We start from the raw sequence: 22,874 nt of genomic DNA, 5'->3' as shown, positions 1-22,874 counted from the left end.
CCCTGCTTTTCCATTGTGATTGTGTTCAGAAGTGGATTTGCTAACTGAGCATGCTTAGGAATAGGCAGAACTCTCCATGAACGTGTGCAGACTCCCTCAGTAAGTCCCCATGCTTCCTTTGTTTAGGAGAACACTGCTTTGGAAATGACTCCCATGCTCTCCTTCCCTCCTGCAGGTAAGAAATCTTTCTCAGTTCTGTCTTGGCTGTTGTGATGGCTATTTTTGGTACCTAAATGGACTATCTATGGAATGAACGAAAACCCAATTTGTTGGGTACACCTGTCAGGGAATTTTCTTAAAGATTTTGAACTTAAAGACCCATCTTAAATCTGGCTCATTTGAGGTGATGAGATCCACCTTTGGCATCTTGGTGGCAGCACACAGCTTTCACACCAGGATTCAAGAGGCAGAGGAAGTCAACTTCTCTAAGTTTGAAGCCACCCTGTTATACAGAATGAGTTTCAGGGCTACATAGATAAACCCTGTCTCAAAAACACCAAAAAGCCTTCAAACAAAGAATAAGATTCACCTTTAATCTGGATCACACCTTCTGGTTGCAGACTACATATGAAAGGGTATTGAAGAAGGATACTCTCTCTTTGCCTGCTTGCCCTATCCCTGGCTACCAAGTTTATTCCTTTATAGGTATTAGAGCCTACATCTTGTTAATTTTGGTGTATACTGAAGACCAGCTGGGACATCCAGCCTCATGGACTGAACAACCACTGGAGTCTTCAACGTTCCATTAGTAGACAGACATTGTTGGACTGGCTGGACCACGGCTTGGGAGACATTCTAATAAATCCACTTTTTACACACATGGATAGGTTGATTTTTACTAGTCTTGCTCATGAAGACAACCTTAAATAATGCAGTTGTGGTTTTTTTTTTTTTTTCACTTGCCCACTGAAGAAGATGTGCTGGCAAACAATAGTTCTCATTGAGACATTCTTCCTAGCTCCATTATTCTCTAACTATTCAACTTACTTTGAAGACTACTCTTTTTATAATTATTCATTTGTCAAGACTTTGCCCTGATTTCCGGAAGAAAACTTCGACAGCAATGGAGCCATCATTCAGCCTTCTGGTGGGAGACAAATCTATCATTCTGTGTTTTTATCTGGTGCCTGCATTTCTCCCCTTGTTCTCTGAAGTGCCTGTGACTAACAGGTAAAAGGACCTTCAGTTCACCTCACCTCAGCGTGAAGCCACTGAACAAACATCTCCTTTTGTGTCCTTAAATCTCTCTTTAAAACTGTGAGTATTCTGGGCACCCTTCACCTGTGGGACAGGAAATCACTCCACTCCACATTGAGGAAATGGCTGTGCAAATTAGTGACATTGTGTTCTGGAGGAAGAAGGGGAAGTGCCTATGGAGTGCTTGAAGATGGCAGGGTCAGCTGTAGGAGCCCGGGGGTAAGTGCTATTGAAATGCATATCTCTGCAGATCAGGAAAAGGTCTGGGTCTAGGGAGGGAGGCAGACACAGCAACCATTGTGCTGTGTCTTTAAGCACACTGTAACCCTAAGGGAGGTGCTCTTGTCACTCAGGCCTCACTAGCCAATCAGGGCCTCGGGGCTGAACTGCCAGTCAGAGTGGTCCAGTTCCATTCAGGGAGCCAGGTTATGGGATTGGCTTAGCAGAGGAGCTGGCGCCAGTGTTTACATGTGCTGTGCAGTGAGTGCTGCTGCTGGGAGCCTTGAGGGGGCCATGGAAGAGCTGCGAAGCCATGTCAAGGTAAGCAAGGGGTTGCTGTCTCCAGATGAGGAAGAGTGGATAGGAACATGGGAGATCCAGTGTGTTGGGTCCTCCTAAGGACTGGGTGTGAATCTGCAGCCATATTCCCTGCTCTGTGAGTTCCCACGTGGTCCTTGCACTCCCTGAACCGTGGCACAGGCCTTGGAATAACTTTGCTCTGTGGGCTGCCTCTTTGCAGAACATTGGGAACAGGGAGCTGTGTGTAGAAACATGTTAGTAGTCAACAACACCATGCTTTTGGCGCATCCATGGCAGGCAGGATTCCAAACTTAGAGAGGCCTATTTTTCCAGTATCTTCTAGACATTCAGCTCTTTGCATTTAACCTTTACCTGTAAGATTATGTACTGTTAATTTTGTGGAGGTTGAAAAGGGCATCTCTTGTGTTGGGTAGCACTCCTCTACTTCCCTGTGATGAAGAGTAGAGTTGAACTGGTGATGGAAAGGATTGACCAAGGCTTAGTAGGTAGTAAGTCTGAAAAAGTAGAATTTAGCTAAGGGAGGAGTGCCTCTAAAACACCCCAAACATAAGTCTGTGCTAACCAGGCCTGGTAGAGATAAGGATGCCATAATACATATTTTTTTCACCAGGATTGTCCAGACATTTGGCTTCAAACCATCACAAAGGAGACACCCCTGCCTGACTACCAGGCACTAGGCCCATTCCTGTATCAAAGAACAGGCCTCTAACAAGCTGCTCAAGGAGGCATTACAGGGTCACAACCTCCCTTAAGGCCTGGTGTGTCTTCAAGTTCCACTTCTCTTGAGAAAAGCTTAGTTCTGAGAGATGAGCAGTATGACACCAAGTGACAATTATTTGAAAAGCAAAACACTGTTGTGTTAAGGACTGGCCTGGTCAAGCAAGGCTTTCATTTAGGCCCTCAGGCAGGGAGGAAGAATATTCTTGGGAGAGGGAATACCAGCCTGGGGCCCAGTCAATGAGAGCTTGGCCTAAGGCCTTGATATATTGAGAATGAAACAGAGTTCCTTCTCTAAAACCAGGACTATAGAGCTGGTAGTGGTCTGGGGCCAGGGCCTTTGTGGAGGGGTTGCTTCAGATCCTGAGAACCCAACTCTTCCCACCACATGGAGCTGTGGTTGTCAGTTCCAGGGCCACTGTAGGCTGAGTCAGCAATGTCCTTAAGACACTGTCCCCTTGTGCGTATTATTTGATTAGACTCCTCCTGAATTTGTCCCCTTGTGTGACAGTTTCTGCTGACTTCATAGAAGTTCCCCACTTCCTTCCATTTCCCCCTGGAAGTGTATACATGATGCTGCTGTTCAAACTTGCAGTCTCCTGTCCCTATTTAAGTTGTTCCAAGTGTAGCCTGGGGCATGAACCTAAAAGAACCCTAAGGATGACAGCATAAGTGGAATGCAGACTCGGTCCAGGTTGGCTCCTCTGTGAGCATTAGACAGAGATAGAAGCATGCTATCATTAAAGAGAGTTTTCTATATTAATCTCCTAAGTGTGTGGAGTGATTTCTCCCTGGGAAGACAAAGTATTTCCAGAGCAGCTATATTTCCAGCCTTTAGCAAAATGTTTCTGAGACAAGCGGTCTTCTATTGACTCAGGTGGCCTTGAATTCAGACTGTTGCACTCCAGGGCAATGACCTTGCTGTCCTATATTACACTTCCAAAAATTCTTAAATTAAATGACTACCACCTCAGAATTTAAAGTTCTCCATTTGAGTCATGTAGTAGACTGTTTATTGCAGTTACAGGAAAAGGATTTTCATGTGCTTCATGGCTTCTGCCTTCAGACCAGATTAGGAGGAATAGTTTATTGTGTACACTGCAGGGGGAAACAGGGTAGGCAGTCAGCTGCTGGAGTCACCATTATGAAAAAGGACCTGATTGTGGCTGGAGGAGTTAATTCATAATTTCCCAGCACGTATTCATTCATGTCATGTAAATGAAGACAGACCAAATTGGTGGGTGTAAAATTTGAGATAGTTCCCTGAGGTAGTGAATATTGAATTTGCATCCGTGCAGATACGATCAGCCCTGATTCACACAAATATGTCAGCTTAGAGGTTTGAGAACTAGGCCATTGTCTGTAACTCTGTGTGTCAGGTTACAGATCTCAGCAGCCAAAGTGTACTTACAGGCAAGATCAATCACTTATTAATGGCCTTCTCTTTGTTAAGTAAGGACCTATTCTTTTTCTAAGTCAATAAAGATAAATTTTTGTTTTGTTTTGTTTTGTTTTTCGAGACAGGGTTTGTCTGTGTAACTTTGCGCCTTTCCTGGAGCTCACTTGGTAGCCCAGGTTGGCCTCCAACTCACAGAGATCCACTTGGCTCTGCCTCCCCAGTGCTGGGATTAAAGGCATGCTTCACCAATGCCCGGCAGATAAATTTTTTAATCTTGAAAATATATCATTTTTAATCATTTAAAAATGTTACTTATTGGTATTTTTTAACATTTTTAAAATTATGTGTATTATTCCTCTTTTCTCTATTTGTTTATATCTCTAATGTTTCTTGTTCATTAAGAATGACATCCCTTTTTTCTCAAGTGCTATTGATTTATTTATTTCTGCTTAGAGCAATATGTCCTGTAGCCCAGGTTTGCCTGGAGCTATGAAGTTGAGAATTACTCTGAATACCTAATCCTGCCTCTGCTGCCCAGTGCTGGGAAGGCAGTCCTGCAACTTCTTCCAGGCTGGGCCTTGACTGGTCAGTGAGAAGGATAAGAGGCCAGGGAATGAGTGTCCCCCAATCTCTCTTACTGGGGAGTTACAAATGAAGAAGGACTGTAGCAGGATTCTTAAAAGTTCTTATTAATAAAATCAAACCTGAGGCCAGTTATTGGGGTCAATGCTGGTAGATCAGAGAGACAGAACAAGCCACAGCTATCTCACCTTGCCAGTTCCTGAGCTGGTCCTGTTTCCTCAGACTGGAAGCTTCTATGTCCTCATCCCAATGGCTCTCAGCTGAACTGCTGCTGGAAAGCCTGAAGCTTAACCAGCCAAATGCAGAACCAGCCAAAAGCTTCTAGTTTCTGGTCCTCACGCCTTATATATCTTTCTGCTTTCTACCACCACTCCCTGGGATTAAAGCCTGGCTTTCTGGGATTAAAGGTGTGTGTCACCATGCTTGGCTGTTTCCAATGTGGCCTTGAACTCACAGAGATCCAGAGGGATTTCTGTCTCTGGAATGCTAGGATTAAAGGTATGAGTGCCACCATTTTCTAGCCTTTGTATTTAGTGGCTGTCTGTTCTCTGACCCCAGATAAATTTATTAGAGTACACAATATTTTGGGGAACACAATACCACCACAAAGGACCTGTGCAAGAGTTGAGTTCCCTGACCAACTTTGAGGCTGATGTAGTCACAGCGCAGAGAAGGAATGCAGGAAGGAGGGTGAGATCTTTCCTGCTTTGGCAGTATTGATTTTAGCAATATGGAGTCAGGTAATCACTTTTAGACATCAATAAATGTCCTGACTGGCCATTTCTTGAGGTCCACAGATGATAGCAATCAAGAATCTGGGTAAAGCCCTGACCTTAACATGTAACCCAATTTCTACAGTTGCACTACTTCAACCAGAACAGAGGATCTTTGTAAAATGTTGTGGCCCTGCCTAACAGGACTATTATTTTTCAGGTTTAAGATCTACAGCTGAGATTGAAAAAGTGTGAGTCATCCCTGGTGGGCTCTCATACAAATCCCTAATCTCTGGAGCATATGGCTCTAAAGCCTGTTTCAACTTTTCAAAACATTGTTTGAGATAAAAGCTACATCATAAGCAGAGTCTCTTTGTTGCCTCCACGCCCTACCATGACCCCTCCTTGTTGTTTTGCTTTAACAGCAGTCACTATTTGAATGTGACCTATGTTTGGCTCTAGGACTGTCCAACTAAGAAGCAAAGAGTTGGCTGCACTGGACATTGAGTGTGTAATGGAATGTGCACATAAAGGACCCTATGCCTTGTGGGATGAATGAGAAGTACTCTGGGAGAGTTGGAAGAATGCCTACTAAAATACAAACTTTCCTTACTTGGGGCCTGTTTCCTGGGGTGTAACGACAGCCTGGGAAGGCCTGTGCTGCCTGAGTCATTTGGTCTCTGCTCACCCAGTAGTGGAGCTGCTAATAGGGTGGCCATAGCTAATGAGGGACTCTGGCAAGTCTTAGCAATAACAGTACTAGCTTGCAGGTTCTTTTTCAGGATTCTTCTCTGCTTCTGCTGTAGGGAGTTGTAAGGAAGATGACAAGCAATACCATCATGAGTGTGGGGTGTTCAGAGCTGGTCTGCTGTGCTGTCATTTCTGCTGGGACTTGAATGGACCATGAGTCAGTCTGTGGTTCTGTTGGTCCATGTGATGACCTGGACAGTGGTCCTTTTCCTCTGAGCCTCCCTGTATGGGATTTCCTGGGAATGATGTGGCTGTGTAGCCTTGGCTGGGAGGATACAGTGCTTTGAGATATCACTGTCCAGTGAGCACACACAAGCATAGCTTCTGTTGTTGGGTAGAAAAACAAATTGGAAAAAGTGAAGGTTTGGTTCCTAGAAGTTCTGAATATTGCATTCCACATTCACGTTTATCTTCTAAATGTTACAAATAGTTTAGGAAGTGGTTGAAAGCGGTGATGTGGATCATCCTTGAGCAATACATGATTAGAATACTTCTAAATTCCTGCTACCACCCGTCACCATGGTATGATTCAGTGAAGTTCACTTCCAGGGGACAAAGGGAGTTTCTGATCTGTAGAGATTTCTCAGGTGTCCATGGTGCTGGGCAGGTGGATAGATCAGATTCCACATCTTGTGCCATGATCCATGTGTCAGGAAGCAGATTTTAAATAATTTTTCTGTGTTTTGGGATTGGGCATCAGTAGGGCTGGGTTTACCTGAAACCACAAGGAGCCATAAGGGGCTGCAGAGATCACATCCATCTACAGAAAGCATTAGAGCATGGGGCTTCTATCTTTGGAAGAAATACCAGTAGCTTGAGGGTCAGAAACATAAGAGTTTAAGGATCACTTTGAGTTAATTTTTTGGAAGTTGTGAAATCCATGTTTATTTAATTACTATATACATAGAATCATAGGTAGCTGGGTAACATTGGTCAAGACCACACTTTTCCTGGCACAGTTTGTCTCCCATCCAGTGGTCTCCCCATTCTGTCTACCTCCATTTCTCCTTGCAACTCTCTCCTGCCCCCTCCCCACCCACCTCTAGTCTATCCAGAAAATCTATTCTGTTTCCTCTTTCCAGGAAGATCCATGTGTCTCCTCATGGAGCCCTCCCTGTTAATTAGCCTTTCTCAGTCTGTGGATTGTAGAATGAATATCCTTTACTTTACAGCCAATATCCACTTAGAAGGGAGTTAATAGTATGTTTGTCTTTTTGGGTCTCAGTTAACTCACTGAGAATAAATTTTTTTTCTAGTTCCATCCATTTGTCTCGCAAGTTTTATGATTTCCTTGTTTTAATAACTGAGTAACACACCATTGTATCAATATTGCACATTTTCTTTTCTTTCTTTCTTTTTTTTTTTTTTTTTTGATTTTTCGAGACAGGGTTTCTCTGTGTAGCTTTGCGCCTTTCCTGGAACTCACTTGGTAGCCCAGGCTGGCCTCGAACTCACAGAGATCCGCCTGGCTCTGCCTCCCTGAGTGCTGGGATTAAAGGCGTGCGCCACCACCGCCCGGCTTTTTAAAAAATTTTTTTTTTTGCACATTTTCTTGATCAACTCTGTGGTTGAGGGACATCTATGCTGTTTCCAGTTTCTGGCTATTAGGAATAAAGCTGCAGTGAACATAGCTGAGCTTGTTTCCCTGTGGTAGGGTGGAGCATCCTTTGGCTAGATGCCCAAGAGTGGTATAGCAGCATCTTGGGGCTGATCTACACTCAATATTCTGAGCAACTGCCATTTTGATTTTCACAGTGGCTATACAAGTTTGTAAAAGTTATTTCCCATACATGAACCAGATACATGTTGTCAGCTCATGCCATTTTGAGGTCTTAGAGTTTTTCAGTGACTTGCATTTTTTTCTGCCTTTTCTTACTATCCTGAATGGAATTTTATTTTTGTTCTTTTGTTATGTAGCCCAGGCTGTCCACCAATTCATGGCAGTTTTCCTCCCAACTTTTGAGTGCTGCAAATCTATGTCTTGTAGTCCTCTGAAAAATTGAAAGTTAGTGTCCGATCCGAAGAACTATGTTCACTGCTTCTTGTAGAATTAGATAGGAAAGTGGAGCATCCAGTATTTTTATTTTCTCTGTCTTGTCTTCAGTGCCTACAGTTCACTCTTCCATCTCTTGCATTCTGTTGGTGATGCTTGCCTCTGTAGTTCCTGTTTGCAGTCCTAAACTTTTAATTGCCAGAATTCCCTCAATTTGCATTTTCTTTTTGCTTCTATTTCTATTTTCAGGTCTTTAACACTTTGATCCATTTCCTTCAATTGTTTGTTTCCTTTTTCTTGGCTTTATTTGAAGGAGTTTATTCATTTCCTCCAATAACCATTGTGTGTGTTTTCCTGGCTTTCTTTAAGGGATTTATTCCTTTCCTTTTTAAGGACCTCCATTATCTTCATATAGTTGGCATTAAAGTCATTCTTTGTGTTGCAAGTGTGTGGGAATATTCAGGGCCTGCTGTGATTGAGCCCAGGAAAGCTGGGCTCTAGTGGACACATTAAGCCTTGGCTGTTATTGATTATGTTCCTGTGCTGGCTTCTAGGCATCTGGGTTTGGGATGATTCTAGGTCTGGGTTTGTCCTTATTGGGTATGTGTATGTTCCTTGGTTTCTGTTTCATCTCTGGATCTTGAGATAGTGTGATGACTGTGTGTCACCTGATTTATTGGCCTGCTCTGCTGGTGTGTTCACAGGGAATGCCTGCTGGTGTTGGTGGCTGGGATGAAGCAAGGAGTGTGGGGAGAGAGATTTAGAGAGGATGGTCTGTGGGATCCACAGGATATGTGGACAGGGAGTGGGAAGGGAGGCTTCAGCTGGTGATCTGTTCCAGCACTAGAGACAAGTCTCTGGGGATTGGGTCTGGGAGAAGAGAGCACACCTCTGTCTTTTATGTTTTTCCTACCACATCTTCCACAATGACCCCTGAGACTTAGGAGGGGATTGAGCTATATCTGTGGCTTTAAGACTGAGCATTCCCCAGTTGTTTATTCTCTGCACCTTGGCCAGATTCGTGTCACCATGTCAATCATAGTCTAGTTGAGGGATGGGAGGTCCTTTCAGCTGTCAATATAATGGTAAGTTGTTTTAAGTCAGCTTAATGCTATGTCCACTTAGTAGCATAATAGTAATACATTCTTCCCTAAGGCTTGTGCCTTATCTATTTTTAGGTTCTTAGTCTGATAATCATGCCGGGTATGTGTTTCTTGGTGTGGAGAGGGACTCAGATACAGTCAGGAAGTCATTGCTTACTCCTATGATATTTGTGTTACTGTCGCAGCAGTGGGCAGCTCTTGCCAGGTCAGTTATTACTGCAGCTTGAAGTGTTTGTAGTTTGGCACGGGTGATGATTACTCGTCTCTTCCAGTAACTTGCATAACACCTTCCAGCACTGTGAAAGCAAGTCAGTAAGGATAAAGCTTCTGCTTCTTTACCCCTTTGATTTTGCCATGCTCTATGGCTCAAACATATGGTGTCTTTGGCAATCAAGTCTTACCATCAAGTTCTGTAGGATAACCAAGAGCAATTTGGTGTAATGTTGGAGGAGTCTTTGGGATCTAATTGCCAAGAACTCCCAAAGAAGTAACTCATACATGGCAGAGTTTTTATTTGTTACCCTCTGGTGTTTTGTAGGGATAATGCTCTTTTTCAGAGTAACTCCATTTTAATTCTGTCTCTCTCTCCTCTCTCCTTATTTTACCCTTTCCATGTGTTTGTTTGTGTTTCTCTGCATGTGAGTATATGTTAGTGATATTAATGTATCGTAATTTCCATGTTTTTTAAAATGTTATTTATTTGTATTTTATGTATGACTTCTCTGCGTGTATACCTGTATGCCAGAGGAAGACATCAGATCCTGTTATAGATGGTTGTGAACCACCATGTATTTGCTGGAAATTGAACCCACGATGTCTGGAAGAACACCCAGTGTTCTTGACCTGTGAGCCATCTCTCCAGCTTTCCATATGTTTTTCAAAAGGTCTTTTGTTTTATTTATTTCTTTCCCTTCTCCCTCTGATGACCTACTTCAAGTCCTCTTGTATAATATTAGAAGGATGATCCTTAATACTATACATCCCAGGGGCTCAGGAGAGTAAACTGCAAACGGCGAGGACTATTTTGGGGAAATAAAATCTCAGCACACCAAGCTCTATAGCCCACTTGCTTTAATTCCTCTGTTATAACATCCTATTTACATAGCTTCAGTTCTGTTTCCATACCTAGCTCCTTTCTTGACTGATTTCTCTATATATTTATCTACCCCTCCCTCTAATTTCTATCTTAATTCTCTTGTCTTAATTCTGCCTCATCTAGGTTCTTTTCCACACATTCTCTCTGGTCAAAATCCTCTTTTCCCCCCTCAGTTCTTCTCCTGTAAGTTCTCTACATTCCCCCCAAGTCTCCCAGGAATCCAATTATAAACCCAGCAATAGCAATCCTCTGGCAGAGAAGGCCACCAGGCTTGAATTCTATGGGGTCATAAAGGTAGGTAAGAATTTTCCTCAGGTAGAGACTGTCAGGCCTTTTACAACCCAAAATGGGAGTGGTGAAAGAGGAGGTCAACTGAGTGCTAATGACTGGTTAGTGTATGAAAAAGGGGATTCATGTGCTCAGTCGACATTCTGAGAAGTGGTTAGGTAAGAAGTTTGGGGTTGCCAGGCGGTGGGGGCGCACTCCTTTAATCCCAGCACTCAGGAGGCAGAGGCGGGTGGATGGATCTCTGTGAGTTCCAGGCCAGCCTGGGCTACAGAGTGAGTTCCACGACAGGCACCAAAGCTACACAGAGAAACTCTGTCTCAAAAAACCAAGAGAGAGAGAGAAGAGATTAGGGCTCTGTAGCATTAGTAAGGCTGTAAGAAAGGAGGGTCCAAACTAAATTGTGTAAAGCTATTGCTTAAGGTCCACCTGACCTAGGTGGTATCTCCTTGTGGAATTTACCTGAAATCAGGAGACTAGCATGTGGTGGTCTGGATTGTTATTTCTTTTAGTCCTTGAAAGTGGCTAAGGGAGATATCTGATTCCAGTGCTGAAAGGGGAGAAATGGATGGGCTGGGGCGGGAGCGGGGAAGGAAACCTTTCCTGAGGCTGTTCTCCAAATTCTTTGAATGTATATGTCCAAATAGTGATCAGTCCACACTGTTAGCACTTCTTAGGGAAAAAATCAATAGCGAAAGCTATGATGGCACACATGATTTTCATAACAGAAGACCGCCAAATAACACCAAATGCTCCTTGGAATTGGGCTTCCTCTGAAGGAATTCCTTGATCCCTTTAGGTAGTGGCTCTGCCCTAACCAGCTGAGTTCTTAGGATATATTCCTGCGACCTGCAGCACAGTCCCCCATCCCACTTTACCCCCCCCCATGCCATTGCACCCTTTTAATCTCTGCATTCTATCTATTCTCTATTCATATTCCTTCCCATGGAATTTTACTAATTTCATGAACATTATTGGTATTACAATTGAAAAACAGAGCTGAAGATTTAACACCAACCTCCACAGGGACAGAGGTTGTCATTTGCATTTGTCCAATAGCTAAGTATATAAAACACTTTTAATCATTTGTCAGCCATTTGTATTTTATTTTCCCTATGTATTTCTGTGGCCTAAGATTAATATTTAAAATATAAACACCTAAGAACTTCTTTCTCCTTCCTCTTTCTAGTCACTTCATTCCCCATACTTACTATGTCTTAAATTGGTTATCTCTTTTTGTTTTGTTATTATTATTACATATAGATTTATATTTCTAGGCACATAAATATTTAAATATAAGCTGCTAAGTCTATTTGGTATTTCATGTATGTATATGATGTCAGGGCAGACCACTTTGTTTTGGACAACCAACTAGAAGGCTCAAGCCTGGAAAAGAATAGTACTCTATCTCTATAGTTATTAGATTCCTGTAGAACTTTGTCTAGGGATAGGGCTCCTTAGACCTCCTCCCCCCTCACCCTTATGTTAACATGTCTACTGTGTATGTTTCTTCCTTCACCTGAAATCTTGCAGGGCTAGGTTCTGTCTACCCTGCCAACTCTGGCTTTGGCTTCCCAACAGCTGTAGAATACCTTCTCTGCAGGAGTAGGTCTTCACTTCCAGGACCTTGTGGTTTCCATGGATTGCCTCTCTACTGTCTCCACTGACCTTGATATTAGAGCAGCTCTCCAGTTTAGCTGCCATACACTCCCCATTCTGTCTCATTCGTAAGGGTTTAGGTCACCACAGGATTCCCAGTCCTCAGGAGTCAGGTAAAAGGAATGTCTGGAAGGGCATTTCAGGCTTACTGTGTAGCTGGGTTGTTGGGCCCTGCTATCCTCTCCTTTTCTTGCTCCTTCCATCTTTCATCCCAAATTTCCCCTCCCATTTTTTCTCTCTGCCTGCCAGCCCCACCAATCCTTTCCTGCCAATCTATTGACAATTCAGGTCTTTATTAGACCAATTAGGTAGTTTAGACAGGCAAAGCATCACAGCTTCATAGATTTAAACAGCTGCAGCATAAAAGAATGTAACACATGTTTGCATTATTAAAAGAAATGTTCCACAGCATATACAAATTAACCCATATTAAAATAGTATTCCACTCCGGGCAGTGGTGGTGCACGCCTTTAATCCCAGCACTCGGGAGGCAGAGCCAGGTGGATCTCTGTGATTTCGAGGCCAGCCTGGGCTACCATGTGAATCCCAGGAAAGGCGCAAATCTACACAGAGAAACCCTGTCTCTGAAAAGAAAAAAAAAAGTATTCCACAACATTTCTTCTTTTTTGGTAAATAAAAATGAATAGTTTTAACTTTAACACAGTAAAAGTATACACAACAAAAACAGTTATCAGTCGGTCGGTGGTGGCGCATGCCTTTAATCCCATCCCTTGGGAAGCAGAGGCAGAGCTTCATTCATATCTTGAATTTTAGAATTTGGCAGAGGGTATCATTCTCTTTCTCAGGATGGCATGTATTCATGACATTAATACTGTCTGAGCCTTTTGAGTCATTGGATTGCAGATACATCACCTTCCTGCCTGGTGTGTTTGTCTTAAAAATTTAAATGATATTGCGTATTTTCTTGTTTGTATGGATATGTACCACATGGGTACCTGTCCTCATAGTGATCAAGAGACAGTCTCAAAAGTCCTGAACTTGGGATAATGGATAGTTGTGATCCTGCAAGTGAGTGCTGGCAATTGAGTTCACTTATATGCAAGATCAGCAAGAGCTCTTTACTACTTAGCCATCTCTACTGCCCTGTCTTGATCAATTATGATTAACATTATATTGCTAATGTTTTCATCTGTCCATATGTTTATTTTTTTTTATTTTTTTATTTTTTATTTTTTTTTTATTTATTTATTTTTTTTGGTTTTTTCGAGACAGGGTTTCTCTGTGTAGCTTTGCGCCTTTCCTGGAGCTCACTTGGTAGCCCAGGCTGGCCTCGAACTCACAAAGATCCGCCTGCCTCTGCCTCCCAAGTGCTGGGATTAAAGGCGTGCGCCACCACGCCCGGCTCTGTCCATATGTTTAAATATGCAGTGCCTTTTAGTCAAATCTATTGATGTTTTTGTAAGTTTCAATAGGGGCACTTTAAGCTTCCAGAAGATAAATACAGAACTCTTTGTAGAAACATTAGCAAAAACTCTGAGTTCTTTATATATATATATTTTTTTGTGTTTCACTGATTTTTGAATGGGAGTCTTTACATATACTTCTGACTGTCCTGGAACTGGCTACATAGACTAGGCTGGCACTCAGCTCTGAGGCAGATATACCTGCCTCGGATTTGAGTGGACTGGTTAAAGGTATGAGCCAATATACCCAACTTGTTCATCTTATTTTTATTTTTTGTAGTTAGTAATTGTTCATACAATTTCTCTCATGTATACTGTGTACTGTGGATCTGTTTACTTATCTCTCTATGTTTTTTAATAGGCATTTCTCTTGCAAGATGATATCCCATTCACAGGGTACAGAAATGACAGAGGTGAACCTCCTATTCAGTTTCCTTCCAAAGGGACTTGGTGATTACATTATAATGTCTATATCATGGAATAAGTTTGGGGAGTACAAGAATTATATGATTATACTGTCATAGAACTATATATTTATAATGTTACCAGTATCATACTTTCTGTTGTACACATGTATGGGATGTTTTAGAATGCAGTGACCTATGATGATGTACATATCGACTTTACTTCGGGAGAGTGGTCTTTGCTGGATTCTTCTCAGAAGAAGCTCTACAAAGATGTTATGCTGGAGACTTACAGGAACCTCACTACCATAGGTAAGAGTGAATTTTTCTTCATATTCTAAAATAAGGAGACAGGTGTTCCTTGTTTTTTGATGCTCTTCTATAGTTTCATTAGAAAGAGGAGTGAGGAGAATAAATCAGGCATGGCTCTAAGGTTCACTGAGGATAGTTACTTAAATTTTCCATAATTTTCAATAATATACCATACATTTTTTTGGTACTATATTTTAGGGTACAGTTGGGAAGACCATAATATTGAAGAACATTGTCAAAGTTCTAGAAGACATGGAAGGTAATTATGATGTGCAAGCTGATACAAATGTGCCTCCAAAGAAATTGTAATGTGTCCTGTAAGCTTTAAACAAAAGCAACAGTGTAAATAAGCACAGTTTCATGTGCAATGATGATTACTAAATTCTCACAGAACCATATACCTCAATTTCAGGTAGGCAAATTGCATTTGCAAGGCATTTTTTAAAGAAAGAAGACAAGGAAACAATGCTTTAACAGATATTACCATTTGAACCATAGCTCCATGAGAGCTATGGTGTAGAACTGCCAATCTATTTAGTTTCATACTACTCATATTACAAATGGTATGCTCAAGAGGTAATAAGTATGTCTCCAAAACTTTCTAATGGCCAAATAGTCCATAGTAACGCTAGTGTTAGTCATGTGCTTGTTGTGACTGTGCTAAGTTTAATGAGTAGGACACTTAAAATGAAGAGTCGAGGGACATTTGTTGTGGAGAAACCTTGATCCCTATACCACATTTCTATGTGGAATAAAAAATCAAACTGTGAATTCAATGCGGAAACCTTTTGTTATTCTTCCTTTACTAGGTCCATCATATGTTACTTTGGATATGAGCCATATGAGCACAGGTATATGGACAGATGTAATATGCCTCTCAGAAAAATTAGAAGATATGTAGCATTCCCCATGTTGAGTATAACTGTTGAATTTGATTCAAGTATACAAGTAATTGGTTTTCCAGCTTCATTGTTAATACATCCACAAACTCACACTGCAGAAAAGCCCTGTGAATACTAGGACTGTGTAAATATTTCTGTTTGTTCTAGTTCAACTAGTAAATGTAGTATGACTCAAAGTATAGGAAAATTTATAAACGCAATAAGGGTGATAAAACTCTGAGTTTTTCCAGTTCTCTTCAAATATATGAAAAATCTAATCTAGAAAAGAGACTCAGTAAATGTGAAGCATGTAATAAATGATCTTACCATTACAGATATTTTCAAAGATGCAAAACAACCCTTCATGGAGGGGAACAACATGAGTGTAAGCACAGTGATAAATCCTTAAGATCATATTCCTTTTTACCATTGGACCTAATTGTAAAATTAATTCATACAGATATGAAGATTCAACCCTGTATTGAGCATTGTAAAGCCCTTACACGTGCCAATTATCTTTGTAGGCATGAAAGAGGTCATACTGGAGACAAACTTGTGTATACTAAATGTGATAAAGCTTTGGCACATGACAGTCATCTTCAAAGAACACATACTGGAGAGAAACCCTATGAATGTAATCAATGTGGTAAAGCCTTTGCACTGCACCATCATCTTCGAAGCCATAAAAGAACACATACTCTAGAGAAACCCTATGAATGTAATCTTTGTGGTAAAGCCTTTGAACGTCAGGATGCTCTTCAAATGCATAAAAGAACACATACTGGAGGGAAACCCTATGAATGCAATGAATGTGGTAAAGCCTTCACTCGTAAAAATACTCTTGATATCCATAAAAGAACACATACTGGAGAGAAACCCTATGAATGTAATCAATGTGGTAAAGCCTTTGCACTGCACCGTCATCTTCGAAGCCATAAAAGAACACATACTGGAGAGAAACCCTATGAATGTAATCTTTGTGGCAAAGCCTTTGCATGGCACAGTTCTCTTAAAGTCCATAAAAGAACACATACTGGAGAGAAACCCTATGAATGTAATCTTTGTGGCAAAGCCTTTGCATGGCACAGTTCTCTTAAACTCCATGAAAGAACACATACTGGAGAGAAACCCTATGAATGTAATCTTTGTGGTAAAGCCTTTGCAAGAGACAGGACTCTAAAACACCATAAAACAACACATACTGGAGAGAAACCCTATGAATGTAATCAATGTGGAAAAGCCTTTTTACATCAGGATGCTCTTCAGTCGCATAAAAGAACACATACTGGAGAGAAACCCTATGAATGCAATGAATGTGGTAAAGCCTTCACTCATAAAAGTACTCTTGAAATCCATAAAAGCACACATACTGGAGAGAAACCCTATATATGCAATCAATGTGGTAAAGCCTTTGAACATAACAAGGATTTCAAAAGGCATAAAAGAACACATACTGGAGAGAAACCCTATGAATGCAATGAATGTGGTAAAGCCTTCCCTTATAAAATTAGTCTTGAAGTCCATAAAAGAACACATACTGGAGAGAAACCCTATGAATGTGATCAATGTGGTAAAGCCTTTGTATGTCACAATAATCTCAAGATGCATAAAAGAACCCATACTGGAGAGAAACCCTATGAATGTAATCAATGTCGTAAAGCCTTTGCACAACACTACCATCTTCAAAGGCATAAAAGAACACATACTGGAGAGAAACCCTATGAATGCAATCAATGTGGTAAAGCCTTCACTGAAAGAAATGTTCTTCAAGTGCATAAAAGAACACATACTGGAGAGAAACCCTATGAATGCAATCAATGTGGTAAAGCCTTCAATCAAAGAAATATTCTTCAAATGCATAAAAGAACACATACTGGAGAGAAACCCTATGAATGCAATCAATGTGGAAAAGCCTTCACTTGTAAAAATACTCTTGAAATCCATAAAAGAACACATACTGGAGAGAAACCCTATGAATGCAATCAGTGTGGTAAAGCCTTTGCAGACCACCGTAATCTTCAAAGACATAAAAGTTTGCATACTGGAGAGAAACCCTATGAATGTAATCTTTGTGGTAAAGCCTATTCTCATCCCAGTTATCTCCAAATTCATAAAAGAGCCCATCCTGGAGAGAAAACCTATAAATGAAATCAATGTGGTAAAGACTTTTCACGTCACAGTTCTCTCCAAAGACATTAAAGAACACATACTGGAGAGAAACCCTATGAATGTAATCAATGTGGTAAAGCCTTTGTACGTCACAACGGTCTCCAAATACATAACAGTACACATACTAGAGAGAGACCCTATGAATGTAATCAATGTCGTAAAGCCTTTGTACGACAGTACCATCTTCAAAGGCTTTAAAGGACATATACTGGAGAGAAACCCTATGAATGCAATCAATGTGGTAAAGCCTTTGCACATCACAAGGATTTCCTAATACATAAAAGAACACATACTAGAGAGAAACCCTATGAATGCAATGAATGTGATAAAGCCTTCACTCATAAAAATACTCTTGAAATCCATAAAAGAACATATACTGGAGAGAAACCCTATGAATGTAATCAATGTGGTAAAGCCTTTGTTTGACACAACCATCTTCAAGGGCATAAAAGAACACATACTGGATTGGAACCCTGTAAATGTAATCAATGAGGTAAAGCCTTTACTTGTAACAATGCTCTTGAAATGCATAAAAGAACACATACTGGAGAGAAACCCTATGAATGTAATCAGTGTGGTAAAGCCTTTGCCTGTATGAGTAGTCGTTGAAATCATGAGAAAAATACTGCAGACAAGCCCTAAAAATATAGTCAGTGTAGTAAAGTTATGCACTTTGTAGAGGAGTAGATCTTTTTGAGTGTAATCTATCTGTTAGAGCCTTTGCATATTGTAGAGACTTTGAGTACTTGTTGGAAGTACTTATAAAGTATTTGATAAGATCTTTATCCAAGACACTTGCATTCAACTACTCAAGAGTATTTATGCTGTAGAAAATAATTTGACAGTGACAGCAATCTTTTCAAACTTTATGACGTCCATTTTTATATTGTTTACCCCCGCAGAGCATGGAAAAATATGATTTATGAAACCCTATTTGTAGGGTAAAATGGCCGCCTAAAGAAAGACACTCTGATTCTGAAACCTGAATCAGTGAAAGACACACACTTTGGCCCTGAATCCAGAGCCAAAGAAACACACTCTACTCCTGCCCAAGTGAGCATGAAACCAACCAATCCCTAAGCACAAAATCAACTGTCACTGAGGACAAAATCCAGCCTATATCTGAGTTTCTTCAATTTCAGGGATTGAAATCTGACCACTTCTCATGCTGAGAAATCTCCCTGAAAAAACTCGGACCTAAGAAGCCCCATGTAAGTGTTGTGCCTGTTCAGTTTTGAGCTGCCTTTTTCCACCCCGGGAGAGGGAACAACCCTCCTGGATTCCCCCTCCCAAATGAATCTCTTGAATAAGTTTTGGATGAAGAACTTCTTTTGCCAGAGCTGAGTAGAATCTCTGCTCAGGAATTCCCTAGTTGGAGCAGAGCAGAGAATCAATGGACACCTCTACTGGGAACCTTCCTAGTGGAGTGGAGCAGAGAAGCACATGGCAGCTCTGCTTGGAATGTCTCTGGGAGTAGAGCAGAGAAGCAACAGATACCTCTGCTGGGAAACTCCATTAAGGGAGGAGAGCAGAGTTGACATCTATTCCCCAGAGCCAGAACGCACTGCTACATTCCTTCTGGGTTTCCCCATCAGTGAAGCAGAGAAGTAACAATCTGGTCCAGAATTCAGAAGAAACTCTTTGTGGAGTGCAACAGAGAAGTGATGGACAAATCTCCTGTGAAACTCCCTTAGGGAAGTGGAGCAGAGCAGCAATGGATATCTCCACTGGATATATCTTAGCAGAGTGGTGAGGAACCCTGCTGTAATGGCTCCCTCTCAGAGAGGAGCAGGATTACCACATACTGAGGGGAAACCTTTCCCCATTGGGACATAGCTTTGGGTGTAGCCTGACTTCCGGGACAGTCAGTATTTCTTACTCCTCACTGCTTTGGTTATCCAGGGTACCTTTCTTTTCAGATCTGTAGGTATCCAGAGTACCCCTCCTCCATAGCTACGGGTATCGCCTGACTTCCCAATAATCAGAATACCTTTCTCCTCACACTTGTAGATATCCAGGATACCTTCCTTTCACAGCTGTAGGTGTAGCCTGACTTCTGACAGTCAGGGTATCTTTCTATCCAGAGCTGGAACTCTCATACTATAAATTTAGATGTTAATGTAACTCTTTTATATTTTATATTTCTCTTTAATTACATTAAATAATTAAGGTGTAAAACTTGATGGATTTGTATCAGTTACTTTTCTGTTGTTATAATATAATGTCTATGTCAATTTATAAGAGTTAAATTTGGCTCTTGGTTCCAGAGGAATACAAGATGACCATGAAATTGGCGTGGCAACAAATGCCAGACATGGCAGCTAATGCAGGAGGCTAAGAACTCACTTCCTTAACCTGCAGCACCAAGTAGAGAGTTGGAACTGGAAATGGTGTGTGGATGTAAATTCTCAAAGCCTACCCCTACTGACAGCAGGGCAGCATTTTCTAAATCTTCCCAAATGATACCACCAACTTAGAAGGGTTGATTTCTCTGGCTTCAAGTCTACATGTTTGTTTTCTGTTACATGAACCAATTCATGCTGACGAAAAGCTCTGAAAGTAATCCGTTAGATACCTCAACACCTGTGTTATAGGAATAAATGCTTAGAATAGAAAAACTTTCATCAGTTAATAATTGTTTGTTTAAAGAGTTGTTTTAATTTTAATTATGTGGTGTCAGTATATATCTGTGTGCATATGTGAATGTGCATGCTGGTACCCAATAATGTTAGAGCCTTGGATCTTATTTTAGCAAGAATCACAGGAAGTTGTCAAAAACCAGACTTTGGACCTGGGAATGAACTTTTCCTTACTGTCTGTCCATGTCTCTAGCCCTGTAAATCAATGAACTGGTTTTGTTGATTTGGGTATCATTTCTCTGCCTTTTAGTTAGTTGAGTAAGGATTTATCTCTTGTTGATTTTCTCCAAGAACCAACTCTTTGTTTTATTTCTTGTTTGTATTGTTCTCTTCGTTTCTATTTTATTCATTTCAGCCCTCAGTTTAGTTATTTCCTACCATCTACTCCTCTTAGGGTGTGTCTGCTTCTTTCTGTTCTAGAGCTTTCAGATGTGCTGTTAAGTCATTAGTATGGGATCTCTCCACATTTTTTATAAAGGCACTTAGTGCTATGAACTTTCCTTTTAGGACAGCTTTTATTATATGCCATAAGTTTGGATATGTTTTGCATCATTTTCATTGAATTCTAGGAAGTCTTTAACTTCTTTATTTCTTCCTTGACCCAGTGGTAACTCAGTAGAACATTGTTCAGTGTTTGGATAAAATGTTCTGTAACTATCTGTCAGGAACATTTGAGTGTAATGTCTGTTAGTTCCTTATTTGTCTGTTTAGTTGGATGATCGGTCTGGATGATCTGTCCACTGTTGAGAGTGGGGTGTTGAAGTCTCCCACTATTATTCTGTGGGGCTCTGAGTGATTTAAGCTTAAGTAATGTTTCTTTTACAAATGTGGGTGCCCTTCCATTTGAGGCATAGATGTTCAGAATTGAGACATCATCTTGGTGCATTTTTCCTTTGATGAATATGAAATGCCCTTCTCCATCTCTTTTGATTAATTTTGTTTGAAAGTCTATTTTGTTAGATATTGGGATAGCTGTGCTATCTTGGTTCTTAGATCCATTTGATTGGAAAATCTTTTTCAACCCTTTACTCTGAGGTAATGTCTAATTTAGATGTTGAGGTGTGTTTCTTTCTTTTTTTTTTTTTTTCTTTTTTCTTTTTGGTTTTCTGAGACAGGGTTTCTCTGTGTAGTTTTAGTGCCTGTCCTGGATCTCGCTCTGTAGACCAGGCTGGTTTTGAACAGAGATCCACCTCCCTCTGCCTCCCAAGTGCTGGGATTAAAGGCATGCACCACCACCACCTGGCTGAGGTGTGTTTCTTGTATTCAGCAGAATGTTGGATCCTGTTTTTGTATCCAATTCATTAGCCTGTATCATTTTACTGGTGAATTGAGTCCATATATATCGAAGAATATTAATGTCCAATGATTGGTAATTCCCATTATTTTGTTGTTGGTGGTTGTAGTGTGTGTGTGTGTGTGTGTGTGTGTGTGTGTTTCCCTTCTTTGGGTTTTGGTGGTGTGAGATTATTTATTGCTTGTGTTTTTATGGGTTGTAGTTAACTTCTTGGAGTTGGAGATTTCTTTCTAGTACCATCTATAGGACTTGGTTTGTGGACAGCCATTGTTTCAATTTGATTTTGTTATGAAATATCTTGTTTTTCTTTCCATCTATGGTGGCTGATGGTTTTGCTGGCTGTCATCCATGGTCTCTTGTAGTGTGCAAGTCCTCAGTCTAGGCCCTTCTGGATATTAGGGTGTCTGTTGATGGTTGGGTATGATTCTAATAGGTCTGCCGTTACATGTTATGAGGCATTTTTCTCTTTCTGCTTTTAATATTCTTTCTTTGTTCTGAATGTTTAGTGTTTGATTATTATGTGGTAAGGGGATTTTCTTTTCTGGTCCAACCTATTTGATACTCTGTAAGCTTCTTGTACCTTTATAAGCATGTGCTTATTTAAGTTGGGAAAATTTTCCTTTATGATTTAATTTAAATATATTCTCTGAGTTTTTGAGCTGGTTTTGTTCTCCTTCTTTTATTTCTGTTGTTCTTTTGTTTGGTCCTTTCATAGTGTCCCAGATTTCATGGATAATTTGTGGTAGGAATTTTTTAGATTTAATATTTTCTTTGACTGAAGAATCTACTTTCTCTACTGAGTCTTCAGTGCCTGAGATTCTCTCTTCCATCTCCTGTATTCTGTTGGTGATGCTTGTATCTATAGTTACTGTTCACTTACTCAGATTTTCCATTTCCAGGATTCCCTCCATTTGTTTTCATTATGGCTTCTATTTTCATTTCAAATCTTGGAATGTTTGCTTTTTCTTGGTTTTGTTTTAGGGATTTATTGTTTTCTTCCAAGTTTTTGTTTCTTTAAGGGATTTGTTCATATACTCCCTAAGGACATCTATCATCTTCATAAGGTTATTTTCTTATGCTTCAGCTCTGTTGAATTGCTCATGTCTGGCTGCTGTAGAGTAGGTAGGCTCTGGTGATGCCATACTGCACTTTCTAATACTGATTGTGTTCTTTACACTGGCATTTAGGCATCTGGATTTGGGGTGATATTAGGTATAGTTGTCAATTCATGTAATTGTCATTGTTAGATGTGTGTTTTGTTCCTTTGTTTCTCTTTCCCCTCTGGTCTTCTGGCCTAAGTGGCCAAGAGTTCTACTGATAAGCCCAACTTTCATTTCATCAGGGTGTCACCCTAGGTTTCTTGGGGATAGGGATCCCTAGATCTGGCCTGATCGTTGCTAAGACCAAAGTCCTATTCCGAAGTTGTAGACCAGGATATGGAGCCCAGGAGAGGGAGTACATACTGGAGTCCCTAGATCTTGTCTGGCATTTGGGGTCCCTAGGACCAGCCTCTCTTCCTGTATAGCTGCCATTGCTGGGGAACCTAGATCTGACCTGTGCTCCAGGAAGGCTGAATTCTTCTGAAGTTTTTGACCTGGGAGTCCTAGATCCTGCCTGGCCTCTGGTAGAGTAGAAGTCTTCCAAAGTTGTAGAGCAGGATATCGCACCATGGGTTGGGGTGGGGCATTGTGTGCAGTCTAAGATTTTTGAGCAGGCT

The 22,874-nt window shown here is 40.8% G+C and overlaps 1 protein-coding gene across 1 annotated transcript in view; it reads left to right on the top strand.

The window, feature by feature from the left end:
* Positions 1-19,859, top strand: part of LOC102920090 (uncharacterized) — a 30,451-nt gene extending 10,592 nt beyond the window's left edge. The window contains exons 2-5 of the mRNA XM_076572311.1: positions 176-1,416; positions 14,048-14,174; positions 14,373-14,433; positions 15,580-19,859. Of these exons, the coding sequence (XP_076428426.1) occupies positions 14,141-14,174; positions 14,373-14,433; positions 15,580-17,203 (1,719 nt within the window). The 5' untranslated portion in view covers positions 176-1,416; positions 14,048-14,140 and the 3' untranslated portion in view covers positions 17,204-19,859. The remainder of the gene's footprint in view (positions 1-175; positions 1,417-14,047; positions 14,175-14,372; positions 14,434-15,579) is intronic.
* Positions 19,860-22,874: the final 3,015 nt, after the last annotated feature.

Source organism: Peromyscus maniculatus, chromosome 5, assembly GCF_049852395.1.
Source record: "Peromyscus maniculatus bairdii isolate BWxNUB_F1_BW_parent chromosome 5, HU_Pman_BW_mat_3.1, whole genome shotgun sequence".
Taxonomy (NCBI): Eukaryota; Metazoa; Chordata; class Mammalia; order Rodentia; family Cricetidae; genus Peromyscus; species Peromyscus maniculatus.
The sequence above is the reverse complement of the archived record's forward strand: the minus strand, read 5'-3'. Positions and strand labels throughout refer to the sequence as shown.